Source organism: Phoenix dactylifera, chromosome 11 (assembly GCF_051530095.1).
Source record: "Phoenix dactylifera cultivar Ajwa chromosome 11, Ajwa_hap1_PhDact_Kaust_v1.1, whole genome shotgun sequence".
Lineage (NCBI taxonomy): Eukaryota > Viridiplantae > Streptophyta > Magnoliopsida > Arecales > Arecaceae > Phoenix > Phoenix dactylifera.
This window is the reverse complement of record NC_143200.1, coordinates 30,225,588-30,243,869: the sequence shown is the minus strand read 5'-3', so window position 1 is coordinate 30,243,869 and position 18,282 is coordinate 30,225,588. Positions and strand designations below refer to the sequence as shown.

Genomic DNA, 18,282 nt, shown 5'->3' with positions numbered 1-18,282 from the left:
CTGTCCTCCAACACATCTATCGAGCACCCATCACCGATCACCCATCTAATCTCCGGAAGCACCACCATAGCCCTGGCACACATCACACGCCATATCGGAGAGTGGTGACGCTCCACCCGCCCTCCAGGCACCAAGACACCATATTTGGCCCTCATCAGTGAGGACCACATGCTCTCTGGCTCAAGCACAAATCTGACTACATGCCTAGCCGCTAACACCTCCCGTCTCGTCATCAAGGACTGCACTCCCAGCCCCCCGGCACTGGTCGGCTGGCATACACTCTCCCAGGCCACCAAGTGGATCCCGCCTCTGCCGCTACTCCTCCCCCAGATAAACTCCCTGGTTTTATGATACCGTCCCCCGTAGACTAGCGCTGTGAAAAGGGCGACTCGCGGCGAATTCTGGGTGACGACGGTAACTTGCACCACCGGTGAGCCAATGGCGATACTCTCTCTACGACATCATGTCCATTGTTAGAGATAGAGAATGGAATCTAGGAAATGACTTTATTATTTTCTCATCCCATGTTGCACGAGCCGATGATCCCAGCTCTTGATTGTATTATAAACATAAATAAATACTTATATATATATATATATATATATATATATATATATATATATATATTAAACTGCTTTGGTGATTTTTTTTTTTTCCTGGAGGGTTATCCACCATGTACTTAAACCACGAGATATAATTATGCTAGTTATGTACTTAAAATATTATAATCATTTGCTTGAAATAAAAATAAATGTAACAAAATACTGATTTACATATCTCTTGCATTTTAGGTTAACAAAGAAGCTTGCTATAAAACACATCTATGGATAACATCCAAGTAGTAAATGACCTTGAACTATTTTATTTGGTTATTGGGATTTTTTTTTATACAATAAGATCTCTTTGGCAAGAGTTGGCTATTAAAAGATAAGACTTCAAAAGAATCATTTAAAAAATTAATTCATCTTAAAGATAGAACTTGTAACTCAGAAGAATTTAAGATATAGAAGAATAAATAGTGCTTCAGATTCTCTCCAACTCAGATTTTTTTTTGCTGATTTAAATCAAAGATACTATGAGTTTTCAGTGGCATTCCAACATCTAAATAGGGCCAATAATATTAAATTGCATGGAAGCCATAAAGTTTATTACTTGATAAATTGCTTGTCAAATAATGCTACATTTATGGAGCATTACTTTATCTTGATAATTTTAGCCCCTCAACTTGAGGTAAAAAGTATCAAGTGGGATTAAAATTAGGCGAGCTTTCTAATTCAAAACTTCCTTTTCCACTTGGAAAGAAAAGGCACAAAAAGGAAAGATGTGACTGCAACCTTTCCCCACCCCCACTTTCCTTCAAGTACTGACGTGTTGAAACCTTTCCGAAGACGGTTCTGACGTGTTGAAACCTTTCCCAAGACGGTTCTTCTATATATTATATAATGATGGCACGAAATTGCGAATTCGCTTCTATCGGAGGATAATTGTGGGAGGAACTCGGCGAGAGGGTGCAAAGAGGAACCAAGGGCCGTTTTTGGGGAATAAAAGGCTTGCCAGAAAATCTTTATTTTTTTTATATAGATATTTTTTACATAACATTTAGAAAAAAAATAATTTATTTTTATTATTTTATGTATTGAAAAGTGACCCCTGTTGCTTTTTTTTTTAATTACTTTTTTTTTCGGATATATTATTAAGACCTATTCATATTTTTTATAGTACCCTTTGTCTATATATATATATATATATATATATATATATATATATATATATATATTGTGCATAATGTTATGTAATATTGTATTATAATAATATATATTAATGGAGAGAATATTTATTACACCAATTTTGGATTATTCTGAAGTTTCTGGCTTGGCTTTGTCCGATTTGAATGACCTTGGTGCAAGCTGAGGTGCTATTATGGTCGGGCAAACATGAAGTACCATTGATGATTATTAAAAAGCCATAACTACAATTTCTGCAGCTGTTACGCCAGCTCAACCATAAAGGCATGACTAGTGCAATTATTATCATGTATATATATCATAAGAAGCTGTTATCATATAGTTAATGCACGATTGGTTGTTATTGTCGTTATCGTACGGTTATTGCATCTACATTATATTTAAGAGAACGAACTCCAATTATATTCGGTATAGAGATGACTGGAAAAACTTCAGATAAGCACACTCAATCCTTCTATTAATTTCATTCTCTCTCATTCTCCTATTGTTTCTCTAGAATTCCACCAACTTAAATATTAGAAGGTTCCCAACTAAAAACCTTCCGGCAAATGAAGTACTTTTCAAGTAGAATTCACATTATAGAGATATGTCAATAATCCTTCAATATCTTGAAGTCTTTTCTTATTTTGAGCAGACATATTTTTCACCTCGGTATTGACCAATCTCAAGCAACTCCAAGCAACAACCGACCTTAACTCGGATTCCAACAGCAACATATATCATAATATAATATAATAGAAAGAAAGTAAAAATATCATTTTACAAGCCGACGAAAAATGATTTATTCACCTCCGAGATGGATAAAATTTTTTTATATATATTTTATAGATAGATACTGTTCATGAAAAATTAACCTATCCACCTGTAGATACATGCAAATATGGGTAAGTTGGTTGATAAAAAAGTTAGATCTAATTTTTATTAACCCACCAAAGAACAGCCCAAGAAGCGGGGAGGGTGGAAATGGCTGCAAGTCACGTGCTGTCCGTACGGACGACCCGGTCTTTAAGGACGGAAAAGAGCGCCCTCCGCTTCGGCTGATTTAAGGAGGTGGCCCACAGATTAGATTAGACTCTCCAACTCCTACTTAATTTAAATAGAGACTAATAAACTCCATTTGCCATCTTTACTCATACTCAATTATCGTCCCACGCCCTAATGATTCTCTGCTGACATGTCATCCTCTTATGGTGTGGTTGTTTCCACCTTGCTTCCTCGGATGGCCACATGGAGGGATGGATGGCTGGAATTTCGTGCATATTATGGTCGGAATTTGATGGTGTTATAGAGGAATTTACTTGATAATTTCTCTATGCTGTACAAATACGATGCCCCTTCCACGATCGCCAAAACCCTCTCACGCCGTTGCCGTCGGAACTAGCTCATCAATCTCCGGGCCACTGATTACCTCCTCCTCACACGGTACGGTAATGACAGGGAGCAGGGAGGGGCAGCTAGGCCGGGTTTTCTCATTAGGGAGCGGAAAGTAGGGCGAGCGCTCTCCTTTAACTCATGCTAATTTGGCACGTTTGGCCAAACGGCAAAATTTCATTAGTGTGGCGCTTCTGGTGCAGCGTATAACCTATAATTTTTCCGTTTAGGCCAACTTTTCAGCGACTTGAGCCCGTTCCCAGCAAACAGATCCCCCACCAAAACCGTCAAATTTCTCGGTTGCTTAGCCCTTGATAATAAAGTAATAACTATCATTTTCCTACGATAAATAGTCATCGTAAGAGTTCCATGCCCGACTTATTTATTTTGTAAGGAGGATCCACGTCCTGCCGCCGACCCAGTTAGGGGGTTTCATAATCGTGCATCCACCGTCCACTGCGATGGATTCATTAGCAGGCAGCTGAACTAGGAGAGGCGCCATCAATCACAGATTACTACATTGTACGCGATGTGTTTCGTATATGATGCAGACCTCCTCACAGGCAATCCCCGAACAACTATAATTAATTCGGAGTTGAATATTTCCAGTTCAAGGCGTAAGCTAGACAGTATCCCGGATCATTACTCATCTATACCAAACCTTGATAAATCCCTGTCACTACCGGGCCTGGTAGCAAGAGTAGAGGAAGGCCTATATAGTTACCAGCCATCCTTCTCACGTATCTGTAGGTGAGAGGATGGGCCTTGGCACAGCTGCTTACTTGTAGAAATGAAGTAAGAGATCTTCGTATAGCAAGCAGCTTGGCGTTGTGACAGATTGCGGCGTACGTACGTGGAACTGTCTCCTTGATTGCAGACAGAGAGAAGCTTGCGTGCATGGTGTACTACCACCGGGAGGGGGATGACCAAAATGGTGCAAGCAAACCTCGCTTGTTTAGTTTTTCCGTGCGGCTCATGGCAAGAGCCAGCATGCCATGTGACATGCTAGGTATTTTTTACAGGGAACGACCATTTGGCGATGCATACCTTCTTAACGGAATGGAATTGTGAGGTCAACGGATTTTAAAGAAAAAAAGAGTTAGGAGATTCTCCGTCAGCCAACTCAGCATTTGGACCCACCGGTATAAAGTTAGGATACTTGTCAGGAGCTGATTTGCATTTGGATGCTGCTTTTGTTCTGGGCAAAGTAGATGTTTGTTTGCGACTTTCCTCCCATGGAACTTCTTGCCCGGCAATCTTTTTGTTCGAAACGCATTCTTCTTCGCCAATGCTTTTATGGATTCTTTTACATACGCAAATACCATCATCCTCGGGATATTTCAAGGAATCTCAATGATGGAGCCATACTGGAGCGATACAGCTAGCCTAGCATAACCTGCGCCTCATATAAATTTTCCATGGCAGATGCTCATGCTTACAATTTTTTGTAGTATATATATTTATTTGCTTCATTACATATTTACGTCGTGTTCAACCCATTACCCATCATATGTATCATATGGTCCGTCTAGTGTGCGATGGATCTTATTCTTTTTTCCCCACCGCGAATTTATATTGAGCAGCACTGCTGCCGTAACAGGCAGGCCTTGACTTTTATGTCCAAATCGGAAGAGAGATGTGCCTCGGATGCCAAGGACAACACAACCTCCTGGCCAGCCACGTGGATGTCATTAACATGCAACGATATGTGCGGCACATTACATCGGGTGTTGATGTTTTGATCGTAGGAGAGGCCACTAAGAAAGATATCTTATGGTCGGCACCTAGATCCTGGTGGCTAGCGTACTTAGGGGGCGTTCTTGGTTTGATGGGACCTCCCACTTGGGTGTAATGGATCCTGGCAATGTCAAGATACAAGCTGCAAAAATCAGGTACGTTATTTTCCTCGACAAAAGTAGCAGCTTGTGGTGCGTGGTTCGATTTTAATCGAGCCCATTTGTTGGTGGCTTTAACTAACCTTTCGGCTTAACATTCGTTGCTCCCATAATTGTGCTTTAAAGCCCCCTTTTAATAATAATAATAATAATAATAATAATAATAATAATAATAATAATAATAATAATAATAATGTACTATATATAAAGGTCATTTTTCTTATAAGTAATTGATGCTCGGGATGGTGGAGGAGTCGCATCCATCGCGAGACGGTGACTTCCCGGTAGAAAAACAAGCTAGATTTTACTACGGACGTGAGATGCGTCTCGTGACGCGGGGGCCTGAAAGTCCTTCTCCTTTGATACAAAATAATAAATCTTGGGCCTGATAATGTCTGGGGAAGAACTTAAATATTTATAATCGGGAGAAGGAATAATTTGATCTGATTATTTAAATACTATAACTCATCCACCAGATGAGGGCCCACAGATGCGGAATTTCTGGACACACTTGCTCCTCCACGAGCCTCCCACATGGTCATGGGGCATATCCGATCCCCACCCATTACTCGATCTAATGTAGAAACTAGAAAGAAAGGATCCCCGCTGTCAGGAACATGGATTAGCTGCAACGGTCGATGTAAAAAAAATCAGTGCAAGCAACATTATTAATTTACGTAGAAAAGTATTAGATATTTATAATCGGTGGCTAACATCGAGGTTTTGAGACGTCAAGCTAAAACTCCATGAATCCATGATGACTGCGACCCAAGCTTAAGGTGGGGGGGTAATCTGACACTGGGAGTTCCGCAGAGTTTCTTTGTTAAAATAAGTAAATAAATCAATATCTGAATAATAAATAAATAAATATCATCTCTTTTTTCTTTTTTTTTTTGCAGCGGATGTCTACCAGGTAAACTTCTCGTTGCCTAACGTTGATTGTATCTTAATAAGGTGCCCAAGTAGATATAGGAATAACAATTGGTGGGGCCAAAAAACAATTCGCAGTTCGCTGCATCTTCAAGTCGCATGTCTTTAATTGATCGGTCGTTGGTTTTAGTCAAGTCTCAGCATCTAGTAACAATAATAAGACTAGATTTAAATCATTGCAGCTGAATGCGGAATAAGAGAGAAACAAGATGGGTGAGCGAGCTGTCCTTGAAGGGTATCTGCTTCGATCCAGGAGAAGCGCACTAAAGTTGGCCAGCATCAATACCAACAAGCATTAGCTCTTGCTGCTCAACATTTCGACATAGACTCTGTCCCTCGCAATCGGCGAACTAACAACAAAATGCAATAATTTAATGACCAATCGATCTCCATGATGGCTCTATGATTTTATTGCTTTTTCTCCTCCCGAGGACAACCTTGTTATCCTTTGGGTGCCCTGGAAGGGGTGCACTCGAATGCAATATGTCTCCTCAAAGGAGAACAAATTGTTGCAGGTCTTTGGTCTGCAGAGGAAGAACCCTTCAGCTTGGAGGAAGCTGACTAAAGAGGGCCGGGAAAGCTTTCGCCTGAAAAGGGAAAGGGATAAAGGGAGCTGGAAGCCGGGCCTCTACTAAGATGGACCCACCACCAGTGTCTGCCCAAGGGTGGCCTGAGTTGAGTCCCAGTCAGATCTTTGGACCTGATCTGGATTCCGGACATAATGTGTACCCCTTCGATCATATCCATTGGGTTGGTGGACCTACTTTTTTGTGGGTGGGTGGACGAATTAGATGGCAGCTATCGACCAAATAGTCGACTACTAACAGTACTATATAAATGATAGTTATCATCTTCAACAGATGCAGGGCTAAGGAAGGGAGGAGGGACCAATTATTGTAGGCAAGGTCTTGTATTTTGGAGGGCACATGCCGTGCCTTAAAATTATAGGTCCCCCGTCGGATGAAGGGGATGATATGGGTACACTGGGCACTGACACGTGTGAGTTAGGTGGCCGACATGATTATAGAGGTTCTGGGGCGGAGATTCCCCTTTCATGGTCCATTGACATCAAATCAAATTGGAAACGCTTTGCGGAAAAGAGAAGCGCCCTTCTTCGGCCATGGCCTCAAAAAGCAGGCCAAAGTCGGACTCGGGCAAAATTCCACACACGGGAAAATTACTTGGATGGCCAAACCTGAGATGTCTATGGAGTTGATTTTTTAGGAAACATGGCGCCTATCCATCCAATTGCCGGTTACTTTTATTAATCATCCCCTTATAATCTTTTTACCTTTATATAAATATACAAGCAGTGTAGGCGCTTGATGAATGAGGTCTAAAAAAACGAGTTACTGGCTTGGTATGGCCGTCGGTAATTGTGTTGAAACATTATGGAAATGGCCGCCGCTGGCTTAGCCTATCAGAGCATTTCTTCTAATAAAAGTAGAAATCAAGCTTTCCAACTATTCTTGTGCAAGAAGAATCACTTAGCTAGCTCGCAAAGGTTGCGAATTAAATGATCCTCCGATCTGAAGGAAGAGAGTGGCATTAAATCTTGAACTCTTGTCAAGTATGCAATGAAAGGAGCCTCTAGCCACCAAGGAAATATGGGATTTATTTTCTAATAAACTTGCTGGCTTGGGAAAAATCAACCATATAGGTGATAAAAAAAATTGGTTTATGAATTTTTCTTTAAATAATTCTTGCCCTAGAAGGAAAGCAAAAGAAAAATAAGAAGTTTGCTCGATCGAATAAATCTGACATGAAAGCTAATTAATATCTCGTCAACTAGCTCGTGTCAATGAAACAATCAGAGTGCTTTGCTGAAAGATTTTGATTGAGCACGCATGACATCGACGACTTCGACTCTGCCCCGTGGGAAAGAATCGGAAGAAGAACTACTTCTCTCGTTCAGGTAGAAGCCAGCGCCATGTTTTTCTTCACGGACACAGTCCAGCGAAACTGCTCCGTGGAAGTAACCTCGGGCTAATTAGATCTTTTTATTATGAAAAGAGCAGCGGACATCATGATTCTGATAAGTGATCCATGATAAACTCTAATAATGATGACACGGAGCATAGCTAAACCAAAATTAATTGACGACGGACGTCCAAAAGTTCCTTTGACGAAGTCTCGCTGGGTGCATGCTAGGGCCTTGAACTAGCTATCAAACTCTTCATCACCTCGCCATTCGACATGAGTACATGTGTTTCAGATTTGGCAAGAGATCGAAGGTAATTCTTCTCTCTCGTGGCCTTGGCCTTGGCCGGGCGTTCGTTCTCTTGCCCATTCAATTGACCGAACAAGAGCATGGCACCACAAACCAGGGCCAAGGCGTTCGTTCTCTTGCCCATTCAATATTGACCGAACAAGAGCATGGCACCACAAACCAGGGCCAAGGCGTTCGTTCTCTTGCCCATTCAATTGACCGAACAAGAGCATGGCACCACAAACCAGGGCGGATCTTCTTTGGTGCCAATACCGACGCAAAGATGGCACCAAAAGTGCATTAAATGCAAAATCCAGCCCCAGGCACCACGAGAGCCAGCTCGCCTGATGACGGACCACGCCACTCCTCTGCTTCTCTCGGCGTCTGTTAGGAAGCCCGTCTCTGTCTCGCGCTCTGGAGCGGACACGTCGCAGGAAAATAGGTCCTCCACTGGGGCCAGCCAGGTCCGGAGTTCGTTCAAAGACGTCAAGTTCTGCCCCCACCACCTTAATGACCCATATCTTCACCATATCTTGGATCAGGGGAGACAATTGGGCTGGGTGAAGTCCAATCAACTGCCATCTAACCGACATCGAGAGACATTACTTATAGATATCGGTTTAATTTTTAGCTGCGAATGGACCCATGTCCTTATCACGTTTCAGGCCCCTTTAGCGTACTTGACGTCCGGCTGGGTCCGTTTTGGCCACTGGTTATTAAGAGGGGCTCGAACCCTTGACCTTGCTCCGGTTCGAGTCTAAAGGAGGTTTTAGTCTTTGCCGAGGTGTCAACCCGTGTCGGTACCACACACACACACACACATAAATATATAAATTCAGCAACCTTTCGTCGATCTCAGCCGAGATGAACAAGATATACCGACCTAATAAGTTCGCCTAGGCATTGACCATCCACATTCCACGAGAGTAGCTTGCAAGCTCATTGTCATGGACCCGATGTGGTGAGATGCTGAGGGGGACGACAGAGACGGACCCGGCACCACGCTTAGAGTGTGGGCTCACGAGTGTTGGATGTGCCATCCTCAAAGATGCCGACACTCACGTGGAATGCTTGGGACCGACTGTTGGTGGTGCGAGCCGAGTCAGACCAACTCGAGACGTCGGTGGCGGAGCAGGCTCGGGCACTGGGACTCATCATGGTCGGAGGGCCATCCAAGTCTCATGACTCCTCCTATAGTTCTATGGCTAAAGATGGAATAGACAGCGACCAAGTCCATCACCTGGTCCTCCAAAGTGGGCAGCAGAATGATTCCCATTCCATCCATCCAAAAAGGAGAGCCTTCCTGTCTTTGTTACTGGCCTTGTACTTGGAATGGATTAGGATCTTCCAAAGATCTTAAAGCTATCATGTCTTCCTGAGTGTCCGGCTTGGAGGGTTGGAAAGCAGTCTCACCGATGAATTCACCGGCAGCCTGGGAATACTGGGGGTTCCTGGGATTTGACACCAGCAAGAGATCGTCCGCCATAGCATTCGGAGACCACGTTCTACAACACCCAACCAGTGGTGCTTGTGGTGAAGCAAATCCGGTGAGCTGAGCGCTCCTTCATACTGACCGGCACACGGAATGCGAGATGGTGGGTCCCTGCTGCAGGCTGCTTAAAAATGGGGAGCAGGTGGGCTGGATAGGCCGCGATCGCTAATCCGAGCTTGCTTCGCTCGGACAAATTTGGCCCCCGGGCATCCGTTTATTGGCCAATTGGCCCAATTGGACATGACAAGCCTCACCTAATCAGTGAGGGAAGAAGCTATTATTTTACCATTTTAAAGTGGCTCTTGCACGGTGTTTGGCTGTGAAACAAGGCAGGGGATATCCTCCCAACTTATTCTGCCAAAAAATCTTCAAGTGCCGAGACCTGTTACCTGTAAATAGTGATAGGAAAGTATCATATGTAATGCCAAGCATGAAGCAGTATCGGCGCGCGGACAGCCGGGACTAGTTGAAGCATAAAATAAATAACCTTTATGTAATGCATATATAAATAGGTCTTATTTTCTTAAATAAATATTTAGTGCAAATTAAGACGTATGCTCAGCATGTGGGCAAAGCATTACAAAGCCCCAAAAGAACAGCCTATTTAACCTAAAAGCTGTCATCATATCATAGATCTTATTTGTAACTGGAAGAACCTTCATACACAGCTGGGGCTTCAGGGTTTCTCGGCTTATTTCAGATTTCGATCTGCGAGGATGGCCGACGCCGCAGTCTTAGGTAGCCAAACCTTCCAGCACCAGGTGATGAGCCCTCAAAAATGATCGGTGCATAACCAGTGGCAGCTTTGTACCTTTGCTGAATCTGGGAAAATTTTAACACAAACATATGGATCTCAGATTCCATGCATGAAACCCAGGTTCACATCAATAACTAAAAAATAGGCCAGTTGGTAACTACCAGTGAAATTTTAAGAGCAAATATCATCAGCAATATTAGGTTGCATAGCAATCAGTACTTCCCTCTTTAGAATGAAATGTTGCCTGCCCGGAAGAAAGGACCGCCAGGCACATGATGCTTTTCTTTCAAAATCCGGAGTTATGGCAAGTTACGATGCTACTAGCATTATTATCTGCCCATTCTCATCTTTCAAAATAATCCGTTTATCTTGATTTTCTTTTTGTAATTTTAAATTGATGACCAAGCCAAGAAGTTTTTTCAAAAAAATTACCTCAATAATTTCTTCACTGCTCCTAATGCAGTTCCTTCCAATAACACAAACTGAGCCACCTGAGCCTCCACCAGTGATTTTTGCCCCAAATAAACTAGAGCTTCCATCATCAGATGATTTCCTATGCTGCATTTCTTGCACCAATTTAACAAGCCTATCAGTCCCATCTGAGCCGAGTCCGCAGTCATTGTAGCTGTAATGGCACTGCATCAAAGCAAGGATGGAAAGTTACTCTGTATATGATAACAAATATGTCGCATTGCTTCTAAAATCAGGATCACGATAAGATGACTGTGCACGGTGTTTACTATCAACTTGAACTTAAAAATTGTAATTATCACATAAGCTATTCAAGCTTATGCCTACGACAAAACAAAGAACTTTGTTAGTGGAGGAAAGGGACGCTAAAGGTAATGGAGTTCCTAACAGGAATCCTGTGGACAAAACAACAAGGGTAAACACAATATATGCAAAGGGAATGGGTCCCTTAAATTGAAAGAACATCCTACACTGTTTTGATAACAAATTGAAGGATTTAAACAATGTTGAGCAATGTGTTGCTATTATCAGAAAGAGGAACTTGATATTGAGAGTAACTGAAACTCCATTTACCTGATACATGAGTCCTCCGAGGGCAGAAAGTTGTTCATCTGTTTTGGATGCGGTTAATAATGCTTTGAATGCCTATATGCATTGCAATACCATGGAGAGGTAAGTCCCAATCAGTTTCTATGATGGAACAATATAATAAAACTGACAGTACATTAAACCAAAGAAAGCAAGTATAGAATTAATAGCATAAAATATAGATGGACAATATACAATTCAAATAAAACAACTGAAATATATACAATGAGATTATGGACAGCTTCCCAAGTGTGAGAGCAGCACAGCCATCAGGTTTATGAGACTATAATCTTCCTCTAATTATTTTTAGGCCAACTCAGAGAAGATCAAATTTTCTGTGTAATGGAAATATTATGACAGTGTGTGGCATAGATTTTTCCGCCTAACAATCCTGTTGCAATTTAAAGCCTGAAAAATGTCCAATCCTACTAGAACAATCACGACTCTGTAAATATCTGCATAGCCAGCACATTTAGGCATGAAAGCCTCATTTCTTGATGCATATACTCGCGCACGGACATCTCTCTATTCACAAGCAGGTTACCACCTAACAATGACCAAAGTCAGTAGGCATTTCTTCAAATTTTCTGACACTACAATACACAATGCTAGTGCTGGTGGGTATTTGACATGTTCAATGCCAAACATTTGACTTGCTCTAAAAAATAACTAGAAATGTATGACAAGATCAAACAATATATCATCGAACAATACAAGTAAAGGATTAGTAAACAGATTTGCAAATGCATGGGCAAGTTTTATGCAGTTTTTCGAAAAAACAAAGTATATAGTGAAAAGAGCCAACCTCAACACGGAAATTTTCATAGATTGGATGTTTAGTAGGTGCCTTGACTACGTAGGTGCGCTTGGGATCGATGACTGTTACAGTATCACTGTGATCAGTATACTTCTTTATAAATGCCGCTCCAGTTATGCACTCAGGGAGCTTCTTTGCATATACAGCTTCGTATCTGCGATAAAGGATTAAAAGGAGAACATGCAATTCAGTTTCAAAAAGATACTCAAACACCACTCTGCTCCATAATAAAATTAATATACCAATGTTTAGTGTCTAGCAATGCAGCACTTGAGAAAAGAAACTCTTCATTGTTGATAGGTTAAGAAAACTAACATTGAATAATAAAAGATATCTAACATAAAAAAAAAGCTTACCTGTGCGGTGAAAGGTTACATAAGTAATCCAGCGAAGATTCAGCTTTAAGTAGCTCAATGCCATGCTCTTCAAATTCATCCAAAGTCATTCCATCCTCTTCTTGAGGAGCATTTACACTAGACAAAGACTGGGGCAGTAGATTAGAGGCAGCAGATTCTATCATCTTACGCCCCATGAAGGTGCCTATTCTTACAGATCCATAATCAGTGCCACCAACACTGCAAACAGAAAGTTGTCAGAAGGTGAAAAATAGTAGAAATCCCATTCTTCAGCCCCAAACTGCATATGGAACTTTTTCTGGGGACTGAAAACCGAAGTTTTCATGGATAATTCTAAAGGAGTTTTGGTATATACTAGCCAGTTCATTGAAAATATGCTTAAATTGCAACAAAAAGACATCACTTTTAATATCTACACTATTCTAAGTTGGCTGGCAGAAAGCTTGACATTTAACTAAAGATTAGGGTAAGCTGTCTACCTGTGCCGTATTCCAGAATCAAGACCCCAAAATCGTATGTGAGTTGGAATGGTAACAAGTTCCTTTACCTCCGCAGGCTGCACGAAAAAAATCGAAATCAGGTGAGGAACTGAAATACTCTATATCTAAAAACTAGAAAAAGGATTTCTGCAAAATTTGCAATGCAAACCTGGCAAACCATGGCAAGCAGCTTGTTAGCTTCCCCACAAGCAGATGTCATTTGGTCCATCACCCCACAAGGAGCTCCAACAATATGATTCTCGACCTGCCCAAGATTAGCTTATGAACAATCTGAGGAAATATAATGCATCTGCATCACTACAAGACAATGCAAAACTCTTGATCAAGAAAATTAAACATAAAAATATACCTTCTGACAAAGCAATGCAAGATCCCTTGGATCAATATCCAACCCTGGAAGACATGAAGAGCAACATTGTTAATGTCATTCACGGGTTTCCTCAAGAATACGGAGATCATAATATACAAGGTGCAGTTTGAAACTCTAAGGTGCATTTGGTTCACGACCGGAATTGGAATTAAATTATAATTGGAATCAGAATTGGCCATATCCTCCGACGTGTTTGGTTTGTGACCAAAATCGAAATCGGAATCAGAATGAAATTTGAGTACTAGAAAAAAAAGTAAGGATTGGGACATTCATATCCTCTCTGAAATCGGAATGGGAATGAGACTCCCCCCAACCAAACGGTTGGAATGGGAGTCAATCGTTCCCATTCCCACTCCAGAGTCCAACTTTCCCCAACCAAACATGCTTTTATTTTCAACATCAAAAGTAATCAGACTGTCAATGGACAGGCCAGCCAGAACAGCCCAAAGGCCCGACTTAGAAAAAAACCAACATGGGATTAAGTTTTAGGCCATGGGCCAGGCTCAGACCTAAAAACAGAATGCCTACTGGTTTGGGGCCCAGGTCCTGGCCGAAAATGTGGTAAAATATGAACAGGGTCCATTTTAAGACCAACCCAAATTAAAATGTACCCGTAGAAATTCTAGGGACTAGATCCGACCAGTCGGTCTGTGCTCAGGCCTGAGATTAAAATTTCAGGCTTAATCTTATTGAGAAAATGTGCATCGAAACTTGAAATGACTGCAATTGAATTTGGCTCAAGTTTGCTTGAAAAAGTCTGTGTCAACTGAATGGAGTCGACCCCTAGCATCTAGAAGTCGACTCATGTGAAGCTTGAGTCGACCCCAGGGATGAGAGGGTCGACTCGCTATGTGCCACAGTGAAGAAACATAGATGTTTTTTGGGGTCGCTTGTAGGAGTCGACTCGAGGTCTGCTCAAGTCGACTCCAATATTGAAGGAGTCGACTCTCTCAGGAAGACAGAGCGTGCCAGTTTTCGATGCTGATACTTGGAGTCGAACCGAGGATGTCCGGTCGACTCGAACTTATCAGGAGTCGACCCCTGAAAGTGAAGCGTCAACTCCTGATCACGGGATTGATTCAAACGGTGGCAAGATGGGCTTTGTCTTAGGGTTTCGTTAGGGAAGTTTCCTTATGTTTTGGAAACCTATAAATAGGGATCTTTTGTGAACCCTAGGTGTGGCAGAGAGTTCCCTTTTTGAGTCCTATCTCTCTTGTAAACCCTAGAAGGTTTGGATTTCTCTTGTAAGCCCTAGTTGTGCAATCTCCAACGGGAAAGAGAGATCGTTGTAACCCTTGCTGAATATATTGAATCTATGTGTGTGGCCTCCGTAGACGTAACCCGTATTGGGGTGAACCACGTAAAATTGTTGTCTTTGTAATTGTTTGATTTTATTCTCTACTACTTCTTCTTGATTCGTCTTTCCGCAGTTTGGATCCAAAAAAGGGAATAGTACGATCGAAGGGTGAGTGCTTTCATCCGCAACAGATCTAGCCCACTGACATCCCTAGAAAGTAAAATATAAGACTCAAGAACATACAAATTTTACCATGTAGCATTAGTTGATAAAACTAATTGATTTAATTGCAGAATTGGAGTAATGGAGTATGCAAAATGCAACTTTAGGCAGAAAGTTAAGAAAATTGAGCCCTATAGAAGAGAGATGGCCGTTGGATACTAGAGTACAAATAATGTAGTATTAAATGCTAGTAATGTACAAAAGCTGCAATCGTACTTAAATAAGAAAGGGACAAATATTAAATCTTTTAACCTGTGTTTAAGAACCTGTCAGTGCCAGATAGATTATTCCATCCAACCTAGTACCTATTAGCCCCTGCCCTCCCTCCCTCTCTTTCTAGCAGCAGCAATATCAGCCAATCAAAAGAAAAATTCAGCCAGGAAACCACCAAGGATCTCGCAAAAAAAAAATCCTTGATGCCAGCATAAAATAGAGTGGAACTGATGAAAATCCTTGATCAATGTAAATCTGTGGACTTAGGCAAAGATGTTGGAGAAAACTCCAATTTTGACTTGAACCAGTGGCAAAGATAGGTTTCCCATGTTTTAGCTGGGTCCTTGTGGGATGTATAGATCAGCAGTAGAGACAGATTTCTTGGGCTTTTGGTGTCAAAGTCGGTCAAGACAGAAAAGAGAAGAAAGAGGTTATGGCATCGACAAAGAAGAGAGTGAGTTTATAAGTGGTGGGAGGGCTTATGTCCAGACAACTAGTGGTTCACCTGCAGTTGAAATGGTGACCTGTGTCCTGGCCACCAAATGGGTCAGGCTGGATTGGCACTGTTTTAAAGTGCAAAACACTATAAAGTGGAACAAAAAAAAAAAAAAGATCTGTTCTCTGCGAATCTAAAGTTTTGTCCAGTCTGTTCCTTCTGATTCATGCCCACAAAAAGATGGCCTGATGATTAAAATCTGTAGGACTTCACTCATCTGCCCTTTGTTACACTCTTATATAACTGACACTATACCTTACTAAATACTAATGTTACACATAAAAGAGTTACATTACACTGGTATGACAAGTATATTTAACCAAATCTTTTTTAACAAAGACAGAGGGCACTTTGCCAGAGAGAAAAAAAGGAACAAGCATAAGATGTCAAATGTAATAAAGACTTTTAGCATAGTATCCATGCGGAAACAAGCACTTCATGATCTTGAACATGTACCTACAGAAATAAAAGTGCATTACGTATTATTCATTATTGATTATAACAGAATCCATCTGCTTTATATATAAAAGCAACTAAGTTTGCTGATCAGTCAATATGTGTAGTGTTAAACCAACTTGACCAGATGTAGCAGAATTTCTTAACTAGCTATCTAAAATTGTCTGCTGGTGTGAGCATGGTACGCCATACCGTACTAAATTAGGCGGTACAAGGCATACCGTACTGTACCGCTTCGGTTCCAGTACATAGTATAGAGGGTACCAACACTCGGTACGCCGAACGGGCCACGTACCGAGCATATCGACATAGTAACAGGGTGGCATCGATAGGGGCCCGGTACCAAGATGGCGTACCTTGGGTGTGAGCATAGAATGGAGAATAAAAGACATCAATATCAATCAGTTATATATATATATGTATATATATGTATATATATGTATATATATGTATATATATGTATATATATGTATATATATGTATATATATGTATATATATGTATATATATGTATATATATGTATATATATGTATATATATGTATATATATGTATATATATGTATATATATGTATATATATGTATATATATGTATATATATGTATATATATGTATATATATGTATATATATATATATATATATATATATATATATATATATATATATGTACGTGTGTGTGGTTGGTCTCCAGACTAGTCATTTCCACAAGATTGGTTTAAAGATAAAAGACCAACCATGAGCAGCAGCAATTGCAGACATGGTGGCCACCTCCACTGCTGCAGAAGAAGAAACACCTTTACCTTCTGGAACAGCAGAAGAGACCTGAACCATATATAAATATCAAATAAGAAACACAAGGTTGGAGTATGTGCAAACACATCTATGATAAGCGAAGAGCAGCATTTTTTCTTTTAAGTCTATAAAGAATGAGGACAGATTCCTACAAGACGGATATAATTCAGATAAATACAATTGTTATTTTTGCATATGCAGAAGCTACCAAAAGGAATGCTGATCCACCTCTTGCCTCATTTTCAACTATAAAAGATGGTTAGGGATGATCTCCATGCTACCCCAGATGGACTAAATCAGCTATAAGACACCATATAAGGATCTCAAGATAACATCAGAAAGGTTATCTAGAAAGAGAAAAACAAAAGAACGAAAGACTGTTTATTGTTGTACCAAAGAAAAGAGTGTTTATTGTCAGATACGCATAAAGCATAATTTGTACTGCAGTTCTTGAAGAAATAGAAGAAGTTCTTGAAAAAATTAAAATGAACAAAACCTGTGGTAAAATCCAATGTCTGACATAAGATATAGACGTGCCTTTATTTTTTCTTAACACCAGAGGCAAGCTGTGCCCTGTACATTGAGGTTGGACCATGTTGTTATCCACTTAAACCGAAGATCACATCCTGTCTTTTAGTCAGGGACCCCAGATTGCCAACTTAAGGCCTATTTTGTTCTGTTGCCACTTGCCAGTTTTTTCGTTTTTTTAAAAAAAGGAATAAAATATTAATTCTATTCTGTTTCTAATTTTTGTAAAATAGGAAACAAGTTTGGCAGTCCCAACCATTTTTTGTATGTTTAGAAACAGGATGTTCGGAAACACCTCTGACGGTGTAGTGGAGGCAGGAGTATAGTAGTAATGATAGGAGAGATGGTAACTTTGAAAACATTAAAAAGAAAACATATTTTTGAAATATATAATTTTGCCACTTGTTTTTAAAATTTGGATTATATTAAAAATATCCACCACATAAGTTTGAGGTCATTACTAGTGTTTTTCTATTTTAAAAACACAAAAGAAGAGACAATGGCCACAGAATAAGGTTTCTCCATGAGAGCTGAATGGATTAAACCATGGTTCACTCATGAAGAGACAATGGCCACAGAATAATCTCACATTGGCTTTTGGTGACAAAGCTTGGGTCCATGTTTGAATTTCATGGGAAATTGTTTTTTAAGAGATAATGGAGGAATTCATATTAAGTGATAGGACAAAGTTATAAAGGGATCTGGTTCCCTTATCAAGATAGGAAGAACACCAATAGATGCTCCAATTCATTCCTTGCCACACATTCCAACTGGAAAT

General features: G+C 40.6%; 1 protein-coding gene across 4 annotated transcripts in view; it reads right to left on the bottom strand.

The window, feature by feature from the left end:
* Window positions 1-10,108: 10,108 nt before the first annotated feature.
* LOC103715542 (L-arabinokinase-like) overlaps window positions 10,109-18,282 on the bottom strand; it is a 42,868-nt gene continuing 34,694 nt past the window's right edge. For 3 of the 4 annotated variants that reach the window (XM_008803209.5, XM_088707845.2, XM_088707846.2), the window contains 9 exons: window positions 16,919-17,006; window positions 13,481-13,524; window positions 13,280-13,375; window positions 13,111-13,187; window positions 12,632-12,850; window positions 12,264-12,429; window positions 11,444-11,515; window positions 10,832-11,035; window positions 10,109-10,464 (listed from right to left, as the gene is read on the bottom strand). In XM_008803209.5, the coding sequence (XP_008801431.3) occupies window positions 10,339-10,464; window positions 10,832-11,035; window positions 11,444-11,515; window positions 12,264-12,429; window positions 12,632-12,850; window positions 13,111-13,187; window positions 13,280-13,375; window positions 13,481-13,524; window positions 16,919-17,006 (1,092 nt within the window). In that variant the 3' untranslated portion in view covers window positions 10,109-10,338. Of the gene's footprint in view, window positions 10,465-10,831; window positions 11,036-11,443; window positions 12,006-12,263; window positions 12,430-12,631; window positions 12,851-13,110; window positions 13,188-13,279; window positions 13,376-13,480; window positions 13,525-16,918; window positions 17,007-18,282 lie in introns of all 4 variants that reach the window. The other variant, XR_015971583.2, reaches the window with a different exon arrangement.